Raw genomic sequence first — 22844 nt, forward strand, 5'->3', positions numbered from 1 at the left:
TTACTTCCTGTGCTCCTGAGGAGTAGAATTCTTGTCTCTGACTCAATTTTATGACTTCTTTCAGGATTCATGAAACAGTAATAGACTAGGTTGTTAGCTTGAAGGCAGGGAAAACCCTGAGACCTTTCACAGTCTGTGATCCTTTAATTTTCATTTCCCTAAAGACTAATGATGTTGAGCATCTGTTCATATGCTTATTTACATTCCACCTATCATTATGATGCAATGTCTATTTGAAATATTTCCCCATTTTTAATTGTTTTGTTACTATTATGGCTTAAGATTTCTTTATATACCCTTGACACAAGTTTTTCATCAAATAAAAGTTGCAAATATTTTTTCCCAATTTACAGGTTTTCTTTACATTCTCTTAGTATCTTTCAAAGAGAAAACATTAATAATTTTGGTGAAATCTGATTCATCAGTTCTTTCTTTTATGCTTGTGTTCTATTTGACTTTTAAAGCCATGCATATGTATTGCTATGATTAAATGCAGTTTTTATAACCTGGAAACAGGGGAACTCTCATTTTAGAGACAGAAATTTCTATCCAAGGAGCAGCAGTACTTAATTTTTCAAAGTTAAAGACAAATATCTTAGATCTTTAAAAAAATTATTTTAGGGCCAGGCGTGGTGGCTCACGCCTGTAATCCAAGCACTTTGGAGGCCAAGGCGGGCGGATCACCTGAGGTCAGGAGTTCAAGACCAGTCTGACCAACATGGTGAAACACCGTCTTCAAAAAAAAAAAATTATTTTAAATTATTTTATCATTGGTATGCCACTTTTATCAAGTGCATTCATTGCCTTTCATTTAATCTCCAAATACTAAGTTATATTATAAATGTTGAGCTGAAAGTATATTTTGTTCTGGTAGATTTGTGGTTGTTTTTACTAATTTGTAAAAACCATCTCCTTCTACATTCAGTCTTTATACAGTTTCTTTAAACAGTGTGCTGGATTGGGTGGGATATAGTACAACCTATTAAAACTCTTTGTTAATGCTATTTAAAAAATGTAGTGAGCTCTTTCTGTCTGTGAATTCTGCATCGATGGATTGAAAATACCACATTGAAAAAATGACAAAAAATAAAATACAAATTTAAAAATGCAGTATGACACCTATTTACGTAGTATTTACATTGTATTTGGTATTATAAATAATCTAGAGATGATTTAAAGTATACTATAGGGAGAATGTATGTAGGCACTTGAGCATCGTAGGGGGAGGTATGTATCCCAGAACCAATCCCTCATGGAAGCCAAGGGATGACTATAATCTGAATTGTGTTATATGCTAATTTGAACTAATGGAGGCAACCAATCAGGGAGGGGGGGCAAAAACCCTCCCTGAGTTTTGTATTATTTTTCTTTTTGGTATCATGTACTCTTAGTAAAGACATTGAGATAATCTAATTCAGCCCCCATGATTTACAGGTAAAGAAATTGAGGCCAAAGATTTAAATGGTTTGGCTAAATTCAAGCAGCTACTTAGTGGCAGAGCAGAGACTTTTCATGGTGAAAGTTATTGTTCAGATGAATTTTCTACTGCCTTTATTGTTTTGTTGCTGCCTTTATTGTTAGACATTTAAACAACTATATGAAAACCTTTTTTGTGTGTGTATAGAGAAACTCAAATTAGTTAAAATATTTAGTTAAGCCTGTCCCTATTACCTGTTAAATGAGTGATTCTGTAAGACTTAAAAGTATTTCTTTAATAGATTTTGAGTTCTTTCTTCTAGATAAGACAGGCTGTGAAATGGATTGGGGTGTTTTATATCTGATTTACTATAAATTAAATCTGGGCTGCTTGATAAATTATTTAAAAATTTTTTTGTTTTCATTTTGAGACAGGGTCTTGCTCTGTCACCCAGGCTGGAATGCAGTGTATAGTTATAGCTCACTGCAGCCTCAACGTCCTGGGTTGAAGTGATCCTCCTGCCTCAGTCTCCTGAGTAGCTGAGACTATAGGCACACGACACCATACCTAGCTAATTTTTTCTGAAGACAGGTTTCACTATGTTGCCCAGGCTGGTCTTCGTCTTGAACTCCTAGGCTCAAGCGATCCTCCTGCCTTCACCTCCCAAAGTACTGGGATTAAATGAAGCACTGTCCCTGGCCTTGCCCGTAAAATACCAGTAAAAACTTTGGTATTTACTGTTTTAGTCCTCAAACATTTATACTAAACTGTAAGAGGTTGTAGTTATAAGAAATGCTAAGTTTCAGTTGCTTATGATGACTTTATTTTGAGAACTAATAATAAATTCGAGTGTCTAATACCATAGGATTTTATTTTGATGCAGTAATTACCTAAAATATTTTGGACAATGAACTTTGGAGAAATACAGCAGAGAATAGTTACTTTTATTTCAGTTGTAGAACATGAATCTTTCAAACTTTTTTTTCTGGAATAAAGTCCTCAGACAGAAGGTAGTCATTTGAATCTCTCTAATTTTAAGAATTTATTTAAAATAGGAACCAGAAAGAAATATTAGAACGAACCGATTAAGTAGTTGGATTCATCTATTTTCTTTCCCACAGGCCCTCTGGTGATGTTCTTGAGACATTCAATTTCTTAGAAAATGCTGATGATAGTGATGAAGAAGAGGAAAACGACATGATTGAAGGCATCCCAGAAGGAAAAGACAAACATCGAATGAATAAACACAAAGTAGGAATTAGATTTTATATTCTTATTAGCTATATATTCATGTAGTTGGAATAGGAATTTTTGAGATGTCTTAAGTTACATTGGGAGTGATCATCTTCATTTTACATATCGCTTAAATGTTTTATGTGTTCAGCTCTTTTTGCATTACATACAGTAGGAATTATTGTTTGCTGTATTATTCACTAAATGGGCAAGAAAGGGTCTGTTTTTATAGGCCTAGTCCTTTGATTTTGAAACCTATTTAAAGCTACCCACAATTGAGAATCACTGTAGAAGTCTATCTCTTCTTGTACAGTACACCATGCATAAATTAACTGAAGTTGCAGTGGGAATACTTCCATCCTGGGTGAGGGAGTAATCTGTGAATTATAAGTAAGTCTCAACATTCTTGTTCTTTAGTAAGGAATAATAAAAATTTATTTTTGCATATAACCTAAGAAACAGGTTTATCTATTTTAGTGGTTTAGGGGGCTAGCTATAGAAGTAGAGTTGATCGTCCATTTGTGAGTTACCAGAGTAGTGTACAGTATTTCAACCATATAAAAAATGTGGGTAGTTCTAATTGTTGGTACTTTGAGATTTTACAGTAATGTAAGGAAAAAATGACAATGTTCCACAAAAGTTCCCAGTCTACAAAATCAGTTTTCAGTTTTTTGATATATTCTATATGTGTATTATAGTCTATTTGGGTGAATAGAGATTTTAAGCCTTTTAATTTTTTTGTTCTGGAAGGTAAAGCACTATTATAATTATCACAGTTATGAACTTAAAATATTTGCTATGCCATATCTCTATGAATGACGGACTAAGCATGCAGTTTCCCATTTATGAGGTCAACTCAAGATAACATATCAGAATGCAAATAAGTGACTGATTCTTCAGTGGAGGACTAATTATGAATATACTGTAATTTAAGAGATTAACTGTTCTTGATGATTAGCACTTAAACCATTTTTAGTACCATATTACTTAGATCGATCTTGGCACAGCACTGTTGAACCATTTATCTAAGGTATAATTCGGGATTTATGAATTACATGGACAATCTAAAGTTTTTAAAATGGGTGAATATAGTTATGTGACAATATTAAAGGATCCTTTTTTAATATAGAATAAAAGTAATTCTTAGTTTATATTCTATTTATAGATAGGTAATGAAGGTTTAGCTGCTGACCTAACTGACGATCCTGATACTGAGGAAGCACTGAAAGAATTTGATTTTTTAGTGACTGCCGAAGATGGTGAAGGAGCTGGCGAAGCACGGAGTTCGGGGGATGGCACAGAATGGGGTAAGGTGATAAAGAAATAGGGGGTGGGAGGAAATCTAGCCTTTAATGATGGGTTATTATAAAATATTACATGTGGAATGTGTGTATCTGAATGTATGGTGGCAGTTAAACTGAGAGCAAGGGAGGTGGTATTGAATAATAACAAGGTATTTGGTACCAATTTATTTACATTTGGTGACTAAACTGCTTAATATATATGGCTTCTGGTGGATTTAGATTTTTGGAATTTGTCTGGATTTAAAGTTGAACTATTTAATTAATTTGGAAATTCAGTTTCTTTTTCTTTAATAGATTTTTTAAAATGTATGTATTAAGTTTTAAACATTCCCATTATTTAATTTGGTATTCTAGATTTAGGAAGATTTAACTCAGTATGTCTATATGGTGTTATCTGACTAATTACTAAGAAGGAATAAAGCTACTAATCCTGAATTATAGCTCTATATTGAGCACAATTTAATGAAGATACTAAACTTTACTGCCTATAATATTCAGTATGTAAAATGTTAGGGCCTAAACTTTGGAAGTGGTACATAATGAGAATAATAATTCAGGCATAACTAAAAGAAAACGATTCTTTTATCTGTACACAGTTAAAAACCCCATTAGGAAGTAAAATAAGTGTAAAAAATATTTTAAGGTAATAGCTGATGTCCATTATGTTTTTCCTAGTAAATACGTTCATGCAATCCTCATTTAATATCAGCATGTTGTCTGGTAGGTAGAGCAAAGTGTGTTTACTGAGCTTTATTGGAGAAAGTTATTATTACTTTTTTTTTTTTTTTTTGAAACAGAGTCTCGCTCTGTTGCCAGGCTGGAGTGCAGTGGTGTGATCTCGGCTCACTGCAGTCTCTGGCTCCCGGGTTCAAGCAATTCTTCTGCCTCAGCCTCCTGAGTAGCTGGGACTACAGGCACACCCCACCACACCCAGCTAATTTTTGTATTTTTAGTAGAGATGAAGTTTCACCTTGTTAGCCAGGATGGTCTCGATCTCTTGACCTCGTGATCTGCCCACCTCGGCCTCCCAAAGTGCTGGGATTACGGGCATGAGCCCTTGCTTCTAGCCTGGAGAAGGTTATTTTAATACATCAAAGTTTTGCTTAATTACAAGGAAGAGGAATAATCACTAGATTTTTTTAAAAAATTATTTCGATAGCAAACATTTGGGTTTTTAGAAAATGCCTCATTTATGTGTTTAAACCAAATATTGCTAATAGCAAGAGAGAATAAACCTAATATATAATACATTTATTCTTGATATAAAAAATGAATCAAGTACTTAAAAGATTTGAATTTTGCCACCGGTTTTCTTTTTATAATTCTCAAGCATTATTTTCAAACCTTCACTTTTCTCTTTTCCTAAATGGAAATAGAAGAGACACATTAATTTAAAACATGGGAAAACTCCACAATTACTTTGTAGACTACATTTTTGTACTTACTATTTGAAAACGATTGTGTTTTAGAATGGTACCTTTCTTCAAAATCAGCATTGCTCAGGAGAAACAGTAAAAGTATTTAACTTTTCTTTTAGCTTCTCTGTGCAGGCATTCAATGTTGGAAATACCTTATCTTTTTCCAGTAATCTCAGAAGTACTGTTTTTTTCCTGATTGTTTCATAATTATATAAATATATAATTATTTTGTAATAGAAGCATGTTTTAGAAAACTTAGAACCTACAAATACATGAGAAGATGAATTTTTTTATAAGTATATGTATATATATTTACTTAGTTAACAAAGGATTTTGCTCAATGTTGATTTGTAATGCACACTTTTCACTTAATACATGGTTCTTCTGTAACGCTTTTTGGTTTTTTTGAGACAGGGTCTCTCTTTGTTGCCCAGCTGGGGTGCTGTGGCACAATCTTGACTCACTGTGACTTTCGCCTACCAGGCTCAAGGGGTCCTCCCACCTCAGCCTCCTCAATAACGAGACCACAGGCGTGTGACCACACCTGGCTAATTTTTGCATTTTTTTTGTAGAGCCAGGGTTTGTCCATGTTGCTCAGGCTAGTCTTGAACTCCTGGACTCAAGCAATCTGCCTGCCTTGGCCTCTCAAAGTGCTGGGATTACAGGCAAGAGTCACCACACCCAGTCAGCATCATTTTTAATAGCTTCATAATATCCTGTCAATAATGTGCTGTAATTTTATTTAACCAGAGCCCTGTGATGCACATTTAGATTATTTTCATTAAAAAGAAAATGATCAAAATAATTTATTGAGTATCTCTTTAGCTAAATCTTGACACAAATTAATTCCTGTTTCCTTAACCTAAAGTTGCTAGCAGTTTAGTCAAAAGGATAAAGGAAAAATTCAGGAATTTAATTTATATGGAATGGCATTATTTCTTTGATAATAGTTTCCATATTAGGTACAACTGATTGATCCTTCTGTCTGAAGACTTTTGAGATTGTAGAGCAGAGTTTTAAGACAACTCTCAATACTTTGCTTTTTATTGTCAATATTTGACAGTGCCTGTGTCTCCTGTGTAAGCGGAAGTAATCGAAAAAATATCTTCCAGACAAGATGGAAATACCATCTTTAAGACATTTTAAGTTCTCGGTGAAGGAAAATAACTTGTTTAAGTACAAGATGGTTCAAATAGTTTTTTTTCTAAAAGAAATGAAAACTGTCAAGTGATTTATGCACTGTTTCCAAAGTTCATTATTTCTACTCAACAAGATGTCGTAGTCATTTTTTCCAAAGCAAAGAAGATGAATATGCAAGCAGTCTTTATATTTATGAAATATATTTGCTAAAAATTTGAATGTGTTTATAAATAGGAAAGTGGTAGCATTTAGATTTTTTTTTTTTTTTTGGTGAGACAGAGTTTCACTCTGTTACCCAGGCTGAAGTGCAATGGCACATTCTTGGCTCACTGCAACCTCTGCCTCCCGAATTGAAATAATTCTCCTTCCTCAGCCTCCAGAGTAACTGGGATTATAGGCCTGGCTAATTTTTGTATTTTTAATAGAGACAGGGTTTCACCATGTTGGCCAGGCTGGCCTTGAACTCCTGACCTCAGGTGATCCACCCGCCATGGCCTCCCAAAGTACTGGGATTACAGGTGTGAGCTACAATGCCCAGATTTAAATTATTGGGTAAAAGAGCACTGATTTTTTTTTGTTTAAATAAGTCTTGTCTTAATGAAACATACTCCAGTACTTACTCACATTAGAGAATCTGGTTTTTATTTTGTGAATTAGCAGTCAACAATTAACTTTGTTATCTCTGACTTTGAATTTTTTTATTTACGAAACCACTGTCTTTTAGGAAGCTTTTAAATGGTCTTTTCACTGTCATCTATATTAGTCTGAGTTTAATATTAGTAATTTTTCGTTCTTCTCATTATCAAAAACAATAGTTGGGATTTTTATTTTGCTTTTTATTTCATGGAGACTAGACATTTTAAAATTGTTCATTTATTGTCTCCTGCCTTTGAAACTGTGATCTGTAGAGATTTATAGAAGTACAAAATACAGTTATCACCTGAATGTTTGTACTTAAGCATAATGGATAAAGTATGAGATTATTTGTATAAAATTAGTAATAAATTTATGCTACAGTTAATAGATTTGTGTAATTCCTATGCTTTGGTAATCAGAATTACCATAATAGAATTTCATGTTTTTGTGGGTTTGAGCTGTCAGGAGTCAACTTTCTTATGCATATTTGTGTTTTCTTTTAGACAAAAAAGTTATTGTAAATGATTCAACCTCATTTCTTGGTATTTTTTCCCCCTAGATTTTTTAAAAACAGGATTAATATGTAGAAGATTATGCTGCCTCTTCCCTTTTGCTCTTATCTATTTCTTATAAGCAATATCAAATCAGCTGTTACTTACCAGGCAAGTTTCAGGATGTTGTTTGTGCACATATGCATTCACCAGCCTGTTCTTTGCACTGCCTAAATTTACTTTTGTTTTCTAGATTTGAGATTATCTTGCAAGTATTTTTTTCCTTAAGCTTATCCTTATTTTATTCCCTATGCAATTTCACTCCACTCTCTTTGTCAACTATAGTTAGAGTTATACACAGTTTTATTCTCTCTACATAGATCTTTTAGAAAACTGCATACTAAATTTTTCTGTTCTATCTAATTTCCTGTATAAACTTTGTATGACTTAAGGTTTTTTGGTCTCTGTGAGGTGTAGAAAATATTTGCTCAAAATATGTCAATTTGTCTTGCTTTGAGTAGTTGAAATTAAGAATTGTTAACTTCATTAAGATGAGTGCAAATGATTAATTGTTGAGATCCGTTTTTTTTTTTTTTTTTTTTGGTATATTCAGTAAGTTTACAGAAGGATTCCTGATGCAGCGTAATTTTCAGGAAACTTCATGATTTGAATACATGTGAATTGAGTAAAGTGAATTTTCTCTTTAAAACTGTATTACAAACAGCATTACAATTTGTGGATTTGACAGATAACCTTACCTGTAAGTTTTAGTCTTGAGTAACCTACTTTAAAGTAATTCAAGTTAGCAAATTGATTTAAAGCTTAGGATTTAGTTTTTTACATACTGACCACCTGTGATCATAGATAGGATAACCATCAGGGAAAACTTACGACAATTGTAGCAGGAAAAACTCAAGTTACAGTAAATATTTACATTTCTGTGTACCATTCAAATATGAGAATTTTTAAAGTTTGGTACATAAAATAATCTATAAAGGAAAAGAAAGGCTTTTTATGTCTACTTTATAGATTAAGTCAGTGAGGCCTAGGGTAGCTCTTACAAAACTTTGTGAGCCACAATATACTGAGTTACCAAAAACTTAACAAGTCACAGTGTTAAACTTCCTAATGACATGGCTGTTTTAAAACCACACAAAGGAGGGGAAAATCCTCAGTATTTAAAATAATTCTCGAAGACTTAATTATTTTTATGTTCCCTCTTTTTAGTGCTGTTTTTCCTCTAGTTTACCATGAGTAAATTTTTCTCTAAATAATGGATTTACTATTCAGCTAAAATAGCTGACGTATCTTTAGCAGATGTACAGCAATGTATGTTTTCACTTCTCCATGCTTATCACTACTTTTACCCTGAAAAAGAAATCATTTCTAAAAAAATTCTTCAGTGGAATTTGAGTTTTGTTTTTTTGTGTTTTTGTTTTTGTTTTGTTTTTTTTTTTGCTAATCTTAGTTATAGACCAATGGAAGAAGGTAACGAGATGTTGAACTATTTGGGTGGGTGGGGGCAGAGGTGAGATTCTCTGAATGCTTTGTATGGATTATTCAAGACATTGTATTTTTGAACTATATGTATGTATTATATTGGACTAGAATGCCTCTCCATTAGTACAGTTAATCCTGTGCATGCAGAATCAGTATGACAGAAGGTGCATGAATATTTTCATCAATGAAACAGCACTTAACTTTCTAGCTTGCACTTTTCCAAGTAGTTTGCATGTATTTCATTCATTTGCTTTTATGATGCTGGCTGAATAATTTTTATTAACATTTTTATAAAGATGCAGTGATCTATTTTTATAACATTAGATTTGTAATGTCAGTCCATTGAATGAATAATAACCTTCAAATTTGTGGTTCATAAAAATGAAGCACCATTTAACTGTTGGTATTAAATGTTTAGAAATTTATGACTTGGGCATTTAGAGTTTGAGTTGTGAATACCAGAACTGAGACTGCACCTTTAAAGTATTTTGAATATATGCTATTAGTACATTTTATTATGATTATGTAAAGCTATAATAGTTTACTGCCAACAGCTTGCATTGCCAACTGCTGATTTTTTTTCTTTTAATAATATGCTGCATGTAGATAAAGATGACCTCTCCCCAACTGCTGAGGTTTGGGATGTAGACCAGGGACTAATAAGTAAACTGAAGGAACAGTACAAGAAGGAACGAAAGGGGAAGAAAGGGGTGAAGAGTAAGTGCAGATTCTGACTATTATAATTTTTGTGTACCAATAATTGAGAAAAAATTCTTCAATTCTGTTATTTTTTTTTTGGTGTAACTTAATTTTTTTTGTTTCGTAAAGGGGGCAACTAACTTTAAACTTTGTCTGTTGTATAATTGAAATTTGTTTGTATATAATTTAGGATGTTATTTGATCAAGTAGAAAATCATATAAAATATATGGGAAGGGTGAAGGGAAGATTTTGAGGATTGTTTTTAAGCTTTAAAAACTTCACCAAATTGTTAGGAATATTGGCATTGGAATAAAAACTTAATAAAAATTTGTTCAAAAGGGAGAAAAGTATAAATTTCTCCATTTTTGATACATAGAGTATAGTTATAAACAACTCATATCCAGGTTACATTTCTTAGTTCAGGAATCCTTACATACAGTGAGTAGGAAAGCCCTTTCTATAGTTTCTGCTTTCTGTTGTTTGCAGTTGAAGAGCAGTTCTCCGCAGTTCAACTGCAAACAACAACAGCCGCCAAAAGAATCTCTTGGGTAGTATTTTTTGGCTACTGTGGTGCAGGAGACCAGGAGTGGGAAGGTAGTGGTGACAGTAGCGTTTGTTTAGTCATTGCTGGATGTCTTGGTGCCTGGATGTATTTTTCAGTATGTTGTATATTAACCAATGTATTTATTAAACGTATAAATCAGCTATAACACTTCTCTCAAGCGATTCACTTCCATTCGGTGAAACAATCTTAGAAGTTGCCACATGAAAAATATCTTCAGATGTATGACTATTAACTGGAGAGACTTGAAACTTATTTTTTGGATCTATTTTGAATTGGCCGTTGACTCCTGCTAGTCTAACATTTTGACTATATAAAGCAGAAAATAGTTTGAGGAAAAAGGCGAAAACAATATAGACATTCTTTTATGTTTCTTTGGTGACATACATTCATATGTAGAATGGCGGGTGTAATGGAAAAGTGTGTGAATTTCCTTTTGAGTGATTTCATTTATTGTGAGGGCTAATATGTGAAGTTTTGGGGATTTCACCCGTTAGAAAATTTTCTTTTATAACTTTATGATAGCTTTTGTTATTGCATGTGAATTAAAAGACTATACAGTGAATTGCTTATTGTATTTAAAAACATTTGATACTGAGCTGGGGTTATGTTTAGTTGCTAACATCATTTACCTATAATGCAAGCATATTGAGTATAAAAGTTCATTTGCATGATTGACTATTTTAGAATAGACAAAATGACATTAGAATTTTAGGGTTTTTTTTTTTTTTAAGTTTGAGTCTCGCTCTGTTGCCCAGGCTGGAGTGCAGTAGTGTGATCTCAACCTATTGCAACCTCTGCCTCCTGGGTTCGAGCAATTTTCCTGCCTCAGCCTCCTGAGTAGCTGCAACTGTAGGTGTGTGCTACCATGCCGGGCTAATTTCTTGTATTTTTAGTAGAGACAGGGTTTCACCATGTTAGCCAGGATGGTCTCGATCTCCTGACTTCATGATCTGCCCACCTTGGCCTTCCAAAGTGCTGGAATTACAGGCATGAGCCACGGCGCCCAGCCTAGGGTTTTTTTTTTTTTTTTTAAGAAATAAAGTAGTTTATTTGAATAGTGTGTTGCTTATTTTATATATAGTATCATAAACTGATTTAATCTGCTGAAGATTTCTTTTGAAATGTTAGATAATGTTGCTTCTAATTTAAAATAGAAGTATCCCATTTCCCCTTCTGATAGATTATGACTAGACCTGTATCTTTTTGAGGTCCAGAAATAAGATAGCAGTCAACTCAAGGTCTTTTTTAGCTGTTGCTTTTAAATTTTTCTAAAAAATTTTTAATTATAAAAAGTATATTTAAGAAATATTAGATAAACTAAAGCTCAATTTTTAACTTGTCATGCAAAATTTAATTTTTTTAGAGACAAAGTCTCAATCTGTCACCCAGGTTAGAGTGCAGTAGTGCAGATAATAGCTCAATATAGCCTCAAGCTCTCCTGCCCTCAAAGCATCCTCTCACCTCAGCCTCCTGAGTAGCTGAGACTATAGGCACATACCACCACACCTGGCTAATATTTTATTTAAAAAAAAATTTCTGTAGAGATGGTGTTTCTCTGTATTGCCGAAACTTGTCTTGAGCTCTTGGCCTCAAACCATTCTCTCACCTCAGCTTTTCAGAGTGTTAAGATTATAGGCATGAGCCACCCTGCTTGGCCTTATGTTTTTTTTAATTGGAGCTTAGTACACATAATATTATAATTTGCCTACTGCCATTATAGAAAACATCGTTTTATGTCAACAAATAATTCCTTTGTGTATGTTTGTGATTTTTTTTCTTTCCAAACAATAGAAAGGAACCCAGTATGTCAAAGAGATGAAAGAGGGCTTCTTTGAGGGGTGGGTGGATCACGAGGTCAGGAGTTTGAAACCAATATTGTGAAACCCCGTCTTTACCAAAAAATAAAAAAATTAGCTGGACATGGTGGTGCACACCTGTAGTCCCAGCTACTCAGGAGACTGAGGCAGGAGAATTGCTAGAACCTGGGAGGCGGAGGTTGCAGTGAGCCGACATCACACCACTGCACTCCATCCTGAGTGACAGAGCAAGACTCCGTCTCAAAAAAAATTTTTTTTATCTTACAAATGACACATAATTATAAATGTTTTTGGGATGCCATGTGATGTTTTAATACATTGAATAATGATAGAAATCAGAGTAGTTAGCATATTCATTTCTTTGTGGTTACAGCACTCAATATCCTTTTTTCTAGCTAACCTGAAATATAGAATACATTATTACTAGCTACAGTCACCCTACTGTGTTACAGAACCAGAACTTATTCTGCCTACGTAAACGTAAATTTGTATACATTTACCAATCTTGATATTTTTTCTTTATTCCAGAATTTATTAATAAGTCACACCTACTGGATTAGCACTAAGCTTCTACAGATTTTTTCACCCCAACTTCTTAAAGGGAAGAAAACTATTTGCTAACTTTACCATATGGAATCAGCAGATGTAATCCAGTCTTTTTCTCTTTTTTTGGAAGGGAAAGAGCAAAATGGCGAGAATGCTGACTTTTTAACTTTGTAAAGACTCATTCAAGATTTGACTTTTAAATGGAAAGGCTTCTAAAATCAAGTGCTAAGTTAAAGTTTCTGTGTCTTCCACCTTGTTCACTCCATCCCATCCTTTTTTTTCCCCCACCCAGGTAAGAGGAAAAGGGATTAAAAGTGACAGCCTTGTCTTGGAGTGTAGACCCACTTCAGTATTTCCTTCTTACTAAGTGAGATATACAATATAATTGAGATGTACTTTATCTTATTAATACTCTAAGAGTCAAGACCATGAAACTAAAGAGGCTTGATGCAGTTATTTTGATCTCAGGCTTCAAAGGATTAAAGCTTTCTTTTCCTTTTAAGTTTTTATTTTGACATAATTTCTGACTTAAGAAAATTTTGTGAGAATAGTACAGAGAATTTCATATACTTTTCACCCAGGTTACCCACCACATGTTAACACTTTACCACACTTGCTATTCCCTTTCTTTTCTGTAAATATATTATTTTTTATTTATTTGTTTTTTGAGACAGGATCTCACTCTGCTACCCTGGCTAGAGTGTAGTAGCTCATCATAGCTCACTGAAACCTCAAACTACTGGGCTCAAGCAATCTTCCCACTCCTGCCTCCCAAGTAGCTGGGACCACAGGTGTGAACCACCATGGCTGGCTAATTTTTAAATTTTTTAATGCACAGGATCTCTGTATGTTGCCCAGGTGTGTCTCAAACTTCTGGCCTCAGGTGATTGTCCCACGTCAACCTCCCAAAGCATTAAGATTTCAGGCATGAGGCTAGGTGTGGTGGCTCACACCTGTAATTCCAGCACTTTGGGAGGCCGAGGCGGGCAGATCACCTGAGGTCAAGAGTTCAAGACCAGCCTGGCCAACGTGGTGAAAACTTTTGTTTTTTGTTTTTTGTTTTGGAATAGTTCAGAAAACTGAGTTGTAGAAATGGTGTTCTTTAAATAAATTAGCATATATTTAAACAAAGACATTCTCATGTATGACCACAGTACAGTCATGAAAATCAGGACGTAAATGTTGATGCAATACTAATATCTAAGCTAAAACTCAGTTTTCTTTCACTTTTTAATAATTAATACGTTTTCTGTAATTTGGGAGGAGTGTGAAGGAATGTTCTGAATTAATCTTTTGTAAAAATGTTGGGTTGGTAGCATTTTTCTAACTTTTTAAGGTCTCCATTTGTGCTGTATTTTATATCTTAGTAAAAACATACAAATCAATAATGATTAAAAATCACACAGTGTGAACAAAGCATCTGAAATATGGAGGCTGTAGTTAGAATATGGCAGAGCAGCTAAAAATCTTTTAAGACTTTGATATTTGTCCTCCTTTTCAACATGGAAAATTTAAACTGTGGATTATAATAATGTAATTTTCCTTTTATAGGAGCTGTTATTATAGTCTGTTACTGTTAAGCTATATTATACCTATACAATTTAAACTTACCAATAAAAGATTATTTCATTTCCTTCAAAAGATGTTCCCCATTTTAAAAATTCACATTTTGGGAATATGTATGTTTTTAGTCCTGGTTCTCAGTGGGTGGACTTACCTTAATTTTCCTAATTATTCTGGTTTATGCTGACTTTTCTGTCTTTTCTATGTATAGAATATGATTTTTTGCCATCTCCCTTCTTCCTTTACTGGTGTTACAGAATTGCGATGCACCTTCTGGCTTGATTATCAATACAGTAGAAAAGCAGGAAGTCTTTTAACTTTTTCAGTTCGTTTTAATGTAAATCGTAAGTAAGCTCCCCTGGATCATTTTCTAATATTTAGTTTTAAAGTTTTATATTAATATTTGTCATTTGCTATTCTAGATCCAAGAAAACATGTCACCAGGAAATACAGTTTTTTAAAGTGTGACTTCAAGCCACATATCCAAAATTAGGCATTTGAATACCTTTAAGAAGAAATTACTCTTAAGTAGGCTTTTTAAAAAGCCTATTTTTTTTTGCTTGCACTACAAATTATTTGTTGTGATTAAGCTACTTCCATTTAGCAGATAGTACTAATTCGAAGAGCCCACAGAATAGTTATATTCCCTCTCCTACCTCAAAGACAAAAAATTATTTCATAGCAAAGAGATACTATTTTTACCTAGGAATGTGGTTTTATGTTTCTGGCTTTAATGTCACAATTTTAAAACAAACTATTCATGTCCTTTAACTCAGGATTTTTTTCTTTCTTTTCAAGAAAATAACTTAGGTATTTTGCCTAGGATCAGAATGTATCAGATTGATACTCTTTAATCAGTGCACTTTTTAAAACCAAAGACTCACTTTGCAGTTGAAGTTATTTTTTCTTATTATTGTGATCTCGTATTTATTTAAGGCGAACAATTGTCATGTGAAAACTTTAATTACAATAAAAAATAGAACAGATTTAGCAAACATGACTTAAGTAAATTTTCATGCTAAAATAAGCTTATCTTTTCCAGATTGTTTGCCTACTACAGTTAGTTTTGCTTCAGAATATAAAGGTTGATCAACAAAGGGAGGGCTCATTTGAGAAATGGAAAATGTTAGATTTATTCAAAAGTACATTTTACTTACAGAGGGCATAGGAAGATAAATTTCATGGCATGAGTATGTGTGTGTGTTTGTGAGCGGAATTTGAAAATGTAACAGTAGTCTATAGTTTGGCTTACATGAGGCATAATTAGTATGTTTTTCATTGTGTCGTAGTCTGTTTAGAGGATTATGCATTTATATGGGACTTTGTATTTGTTAAGAGGTAGGTGGGTTGTATTCGTGGTAGTAGGAAAGTTTTGCTAGCTGGGCACAGTGGCTTCATGCCTGCAATCCTAGCACTTGGGATGCTTAAAAGAGAGGATTGCTTGACCCCAGGAGCTTAGTACCAGGCTGGGCAGTATGGTGAGACCATCTCTACAAAAATATAAAATACAAAAGTTAGCTGGATATACTAGTGCATACCTGTGGTCCCAGCTACTCTGGAGACCAAGGTAGGAGGATTGCCTGAGCCGAGGAGTTTAAGACCAGCCTGGACAACATGGTGAGACCCTGTCTCTACAAAAGTTTTTTAAAAATTAGCCAAGCATGGTGGTGCATGCCTGTGGTCCCAGCTCCTGGGCATGCTGAAGTAGGAGGATCACTTGAGTCCAGAAGGTCAAGAGCCAAGGAACTTGAGGCTGCAGAGAGCCATGTTTGTGTCACTACATTCAAGTTTTCCTTGCTGTAAGAATTAGAACAAGTATTTGTACGTCTGTAAATTTCAGTTTTTATTTAATTAGTGTTTAATGCGTCTTCAAATATGCCTTGAAATATTGATACTAATATTGTCTAGTATTCCGTTATACTCATACCACTACAGTTTTCTCATTATTGCTAATAAGACTTCAGATTTTTTATTTGAAGTTGCTTTGTTGCATTTATTATGTTTAGAATATTGGATAGGTTTAGAAAGAAAACAAAGACATTAAATTTACAGTTGCAAGATGCTTGACCAGGCGTGATGGCTTATGCCTGTAATCCCAGCGCTTTGGGAGGCTGAGGCTGGTGGATCACCTGAGGTCAGGAGTTCGAGACCAGCCCGGGCAACCTGGTGAAACCCCATCTCTACTAAAAATACAAAATTAGCCGGGTGTGGTGGTGAACGCTGTAATCCCAGCTACTCAGGAGGCTGAGGCAGGAGAATTGCTTGAACCCAGGAGGCAGAGGTTGCGGTGAGTGAGCCAAGATCGCACCACTGCACTCCATCCTGAGCAACAAGAGTGAAACTTTGTCTCAAAAAAAAAAAGAAAAAGAAAAAAAAGATGTTCTACACAATAGAGTGAAGACTACTAATTATGAAATCTGCTTTCATCTTTTGGCAGCTTTTGAGAATCTAGGATTAGAGCAGGGAAGTTCCATTTTTTCCTCAACTTGGCACTGTGTCACATAGAGGCTATTTTATGTAAAATATTATGTAATTTGGGATCCTCAGTTTGAAAAGTAGCTTTCATAACAGCTCCTAATTTCTTTCCCTTCTATATCTCCCAGTTCATGTGTACAGGAAGATTATGACTTTACATTATCTGTAACAAAACTTTGTGTCAAGCATTTATGTTTCACATTAGCTATCAATGAAATTATTTACAAGGTAGTATTTATTAAAGTTATTTTATGTTACACATAAATAAGAGAACAGGGAAAGATCAACAAAAGCTTTACAGAAGAGATGGAACTGGTGTGGAGGAATGGGTAGCATGTGGATAGGCTGAGGTTTGTGTTAGAAGATTAGGGGAGGGAAAGAGAGTGAGTGTGTCTGTATGTGTGTGTGTGTGTGTGTAGAAAGTATTCTCACCTTTCTGAGAATGGTTGAGGACAGCTACAACAAAACATGGCAGAAGTAATCTTAGTAAACACTGAAACTATATGGAAACTGCTTTGACTGGAAAATAAGGGGAGTTAAAAGATAAGATGGGGTAGAAAATGTAGGATCAGATTATGAAGTACATGCAAGGTTAAGTACATGATTTTAGTTAACTTTGATCCAAAGAGTTTTTAAGTACTACTTGTGGTTTCTGAGCGAAGGGAGATGTAATAAATGTGATAATTTGGGAAAATTAGTTTAGTTGTAGTATTATGAATATGATTGAAGATAAATGGAGCTTGGAGATAGAAAAACCAGTTAGGAAACTGTTACAGTAATTCGTAAGATTGAAAGCCTTGATTAAAGTCAATAGAGGGAAAGAGATAAACTTGGAGACTACTTTAAAGGAAGGTTCTTTTTTTTTTTTGAGACGGAGTTTCGCTCTTGTTACCCAGGCTGGAGTGCAATGGCGTGATCTCGGCTCACCGCAACCTCTGCCTCCTGGGTTCAGGCAATTCTCCTGCCTCAGCCTCCTGAGTAGCTGGGATCACAGGCACACGCCACCGTGCCCAGCTAATTTTTTGTGTTAGTACAGATGGGGTTTCACCGTGTTGACCAGGATGGTCTTGATCTCTTGACCTTGTGATCCACCCGCCTCGGCCTCCCAAAGTGCTGGGATTACAGGCTTGAGCCACCGCGCCCGGCCAGGAAGGTTCTTTTTAAAAACAGCCCCCACCTTTTTACAGTTTTACAAGTTGAAGAAGAATTAAAATATGGTTGCAAAATTTTAAGAACCAAAATTAAATAAATGGTGGTGGTAGTCATACAGGTGGGAAAGTTACAAAGGTAGCTATTTTGCAAGAAAGAATAATGTTTATTTTCTTTTACATTGAATTTAATTGGTGGTTGGACATCCAGTTGACAGTTTTTTGTTAGAGAATTTGTTTACGGTCATTTCACTGTGGGAGGAAGCCCTCAGATAACACTGAGTTTCTTAATTATTATTTAGGAAATTCAGGCTATGTAACATACTCCCCAATCCAGTAGTAGAGTTGTTTAAGCATTTCTAAGAAGTTAGGAATTACTGCAAAATAGGACCGATAAATGTGTAAAAGTCCACCTATTTCCACTAAGTTTTACTATCTAATTGCTTGGCATTTTGTTAAGGATACATAGATGAGTAATAGTTCTTAGAGTTACTTATACTTCAATAGCCACGGTGCACTTAATAATATATAGCAGTCGAATTCACCCATTAATGTTGTTGTTAGTAAATATAAGGTCATAATGTTTGACCTTGGACTTACCTATTTTATTTATTTTTAACCTTATGTAGATTATAAAGCATTGTCTTTTCAAAGCATTTTTTCTGACATTCTTAAAACTTAAGTTTTCTTTCAAAATATGTGGTTCAAAATAAATTATTCTGCCATTTCTAAAATTCAAAGTTAAAGAATATTCCACAATACTACGGAGCTTTTGAGTTTCATATATTTTGGCCTGAATTATCCAGGCATCAGCCAAAATTCTTCCCTTATATTTATGGCTTGTGACAGTGTTGACTTTTCATATCATTATGAGAAACTCAGAGATCTTATGGATAAATCAGATTTTTCAGATTTGGGAAAAGTGAAAAAAACATTTTGAAAGAAATTTGGGTTGATTTGTTAATGACAAATTTGGGCTAACATGGCAGGAAAATAACCATGGAAACACCAGGTAAAGTTAATTGTTTGTTGCACCCTCATAAAAACTATTTGTACTTATTCCTTTGTTAACATTTTTAAACAGTGAATTATGTTGATAAGCCCTTGTTTTATTCTTTACACTGGTAAATGTTAACCTTAAACACCAAAATTTTCCTTTGTTTTAATGATACCTTCCATGTCTGTGAGCTTACAGAACGTTAAAGAACTCTCTCTAGTCTATGGAGATATATGTACGTGATATATATGTATCTTTAGAGAGAGATATATGTCTCCACAGAAATAGTGAATATTTAAAATATTTAAACTCAGTGTGTTTTGGGGGATGGTATGGAAAACGGAAGACATCTTTAATTTTCTGATGTTTTAATAACTGGGACTTCTCAATAGTCTGTTTTGTTAATTAATTGGTTTTAAAGGCTGCTGGCAAGTCAAGCGGTAGCCATTAAATGAACCTCTACTGCTGACATTAATTTACAGGGGCCAACAGGACAAAACTCTACGACATGATAGCTGATCTGGGAGATGATGAGCTGCCCCACATCCCTTCAGGAATCATTAATCAGTCTAGGTCAGCCTCTACTAGAATGACTGATCATGAAGGTGCAAGAGCAGAGGAAGGTACAAAATTTAGCTACCATGTTTATTTACATTGCAGAAGACCTTAGATCCAGATCACATCTTAATATTGTGACTAGGCTACTGTTTAAAATGCTGATGATGATCATTTTATATGATCTTTAGAGAAGGTGTTGGGCAAGCTCTTGATGTAATTGTCTTAGGGATTTTGAAATTTCTGGCTTCTATTTCTTTATATTTTGTTTCTCTTTTTAATGTGAGGAGGAGTTGTTTCCATCACAGGTGAATTCAGAGTCCTTTCTTAAATGTAATTTTAACTACAGATCTAGTAATGGGAAAATAATAATTTACAAAAACAAACTTAAAATAATACATATGGAAAAACCACTCATTTTGTCTTACTATTTAAATTTAGCATTAATTACCACTTACTAGATGACAACTATGGTACCAGGCATTGTGCTTGAAAAATTTTTTTTTTTTCTTGAGCCAGTCTCACTCTGTCACCCAGGCTGGAGTGCAGTAGCATGATCTTGGCTCACTGCAATCTCTGCCTCCTGCGTTCAAGTGAGTCTCCTGCCTCAGCCTCCCAAGTAGCTGGGACTACAGGTGCACGCTACCACGTCCGGCTAATTTTTTGTATCTTTAGTAGAGATGGAGTTTCACCATGTTAGGCTGGTCTCGAACTCCTGACCTCAAGTGATCTGCCTACCTCAGCCTCCCAAAGTGCTGGGATTACAGATGTGAGCTACAGTGCCCAACCTGGTACTTTAAATATATGTTACTTTAAAAAACATGTGTAACTGTTGCCTAAATTAATCGTTTGAGAATAAGGCAGCAGCAGCATCATTCTTTAACTTGGTAGCAAGTATATGCTGCCTAGTAATGAATTTTGTAAAATTTGCTTAAACCAGAAATGTGTAGGAAATGAAAGTACTACTTACGTATCTTTTCCAAAATTGATTTTAGCCAAAGATATATAGATATACTTGAATCATGTGGAACTCTAAGTCTAGATATTTATAAGTATTGAATCTGAATTTTTAACCAAAGATTATTGTGATATATGAGCTATAATAATTTGGCATATACATTAAATTGCATTGATGTTATTGCCTTTGCTGTATAAAGAGGATTTATTTGAAGCCACAGTCAAAAAATTTTAAATGTATCTTGTTCCCTTTTAAGATTTCCCTAGTGGCACAGTTTCCTTTCAGTTAAATAATTTTGCATTTTTTCCCTCTCATAATTTACCATTTAATTCACTCACCTTTAAAAAAAAAAAAAAAAAAAAACCCACTAAAATAATAAAATCATTCAAAGCAGAATTAATGAAAAATAAAATAGTGTCTGTTAATTTATTCACATCTCATTTCCACTATTGAGATATATTCCTGTTTTACTTTAGAAGTATTTTCTGAAATACACACAGCACCTCCATTATTTTTTATTTTATGCATTTAGTGGTGCTTTTGCTTCTTTCGTTTTTGGTCTGCTTTGCCAAATATGCATAGTACAACTTGTTAAAATTTTTGTAATTAATGTACATTTAAACTGCAAGTTTTGCAGTTTAAGTCGAAGCCATGTTAGCAGTGTAGGCCCTTTTAAATGTTTCAAACCAATGACATACAAAAAAAGCCAGTCAAGGCACACACTACACAAAAAACAACTTAGAGCTCTCTATGTCTGTTTGTTTATGTGTTAGTGTGTGTGTTGTAAAGAACGAATATAGGTTTCTTGATGCTGGGAGGAGGGTGAGGGGAGAAATTTGATTAAGTGTGAACTTCATTACAGTTTTTGAAGGATTGATCTTACTGGAATTTGTTACTTAAAGAGATGTGAGTTTGATTCAAGCTAAGAAGGCAGCACTGGAGTACATAATTTCCTTATTTTCCATGGCAGTCCCCAACTCCCTTCTTTGCTTTTGAAGTCCATGTCATACCTCATTTTATAAAGAACAACTGTCTGTTTTCTAGGAGTAGTACTTCAACATTACAATCTTCTAGACTACTGCTACTAAAGACTTGAGACATACCACGTTGCCACTGTTATAAGTGGAATCTGTTTGTTACCTGGGCTAAGTTCTTTAGGTTTCATAAAATTGGAGGAGAAAGAGTTCAGTTTGCTAGCTACAGGTTTCCTTGGTCATAAGTGTCCATCAAAAGAAAGATTAGTTACAGAAGTCTGAAAAAAACCTTGTATTTTATAGCCCCATTATGCTAGTATTGTTCGATTACTTGACAAAATCTCTTAGGCCTCCTAATAAATTGTGTTAAAATTTCTATCATTAAATTAAAAACTAAGCAAGGCATAGTAGCTCATGCCTGCAATTGTAGCTCTTTGGGAGCCCAAGGCAGGAGGATCACTTGAGCCCCGGAGTTCAAGACCAGCTTGGGCAGCATAGCAAAACCCTGTCTCTATTAGAAAAAAAAAAAGAAATTAAAACTACTTCTTTTAATAATTATATTTTTCTTTTAATTACTAGTGATATTTTTGTGCTATGGGTAATTATATTACCATTAATGAAATGAATTTTTAGGATAGAAATTAATTTCCTTGCAGGGAAATAAGGGCAAACAAATGAGTATCTTCTGTGATTACCATATGCCACACTAATGGGTAATATGGAAAGCAGAGGTAATAGTATAAAAGATTTTTTGCACATATGTATATGTAAATAAATGCTGAATAAGCAGAATAGCTTGCTATATCTACTTAAGTATATGTCATAAAATATATGTGTGTGTATAGAGAAAATGACAGAAATGTAGTCAAATGATTAATTGCAAATGAGTATAATACTAATTTTTTGTCAAGTACAATTAATCCATAACTCTAGTAAAACTAATGTTGTCCAGACACTTCCCTTCACATGCTTCTAAATTGGTCAGTGGCTGATCAGAGATAGTCCTGCAAAATAATTTGTTATGTTAAAGTTATTTTATTGGGCTTTTGAGATTTGTGTCATCGAATGTTTGTATAATTGTGAGTGGGAGGAACTGTTGCATTTTGTTCTAAGTTTTCTTAGAAACAAATTATGAGCTTAAAGTAAAAATATTTCTTTGTCCTAGAGAAAAATGCTTTGAGTAAATATTATCTAATGACTTTTACATAATTGTCCTTAAACATAAGTTTAAATTAGTGATTTTATAGTTTTTAGCTGCTTCTGGTATTGCCAATAACGGCATACTAATAATTTGTAGGAAAAGATCAATGCTACAGATTATTCAGATTCAGTAAGTGTCATCATCGAAAGATTAAATACTTCTTAATATCTCTATGTATATATTTGTGTCAGGTGCTTTCAGATTCA

General features: G+C 34.1%; 1 protein-coding gene across 2 annotated transcripts in view; it reads left to right on the forward strand.

Moving 5' to 3' along the window:
• Positions 1-22844, forward strand: part of STRN3 (striatin 3) — a 127396-nt gene that overhangs the window by 79071 nt on the left and 25481 nt on the right. The window contains exons 6-9 of one of the 2 annotated variants that reach the window (XM_012468395.3): positions 2539-2668; positions 3816-3957; positions 9746-9856; positions 19433-19573. In XM_012468395.3, coding sequence (XP_012323818.2) covers positions 2539-2668; positions 3816-3957; positions 9746-9856; positions 19433-19573 — 524 coding nt within the window. The remainder of the gene's footprint in view (positions 1-2538; positions 2669-3815; positions 3958-9745; positions 9857-19432; positions 19574-22844) is intronic. The other variant, XM_012468403.3, reaches the window with a different exon arrangement.

The sequence above is a fragment of the Aotus nancymaae genome, unplaced genomic scaffold (assembly GCF_030222135.1).
Source record: "Aotus nancymaae isolate 86718 unplaced genomic scaffold, 86718_ANA_hifiasm-v0.15.2.pri h1tg000011l, whole genome shotgun sequence".
NCBI lineage: Eukaryota > Metazoa > Chordata > Mammalia > Primates > Aotidae > Aotus > Aotus nancymaae.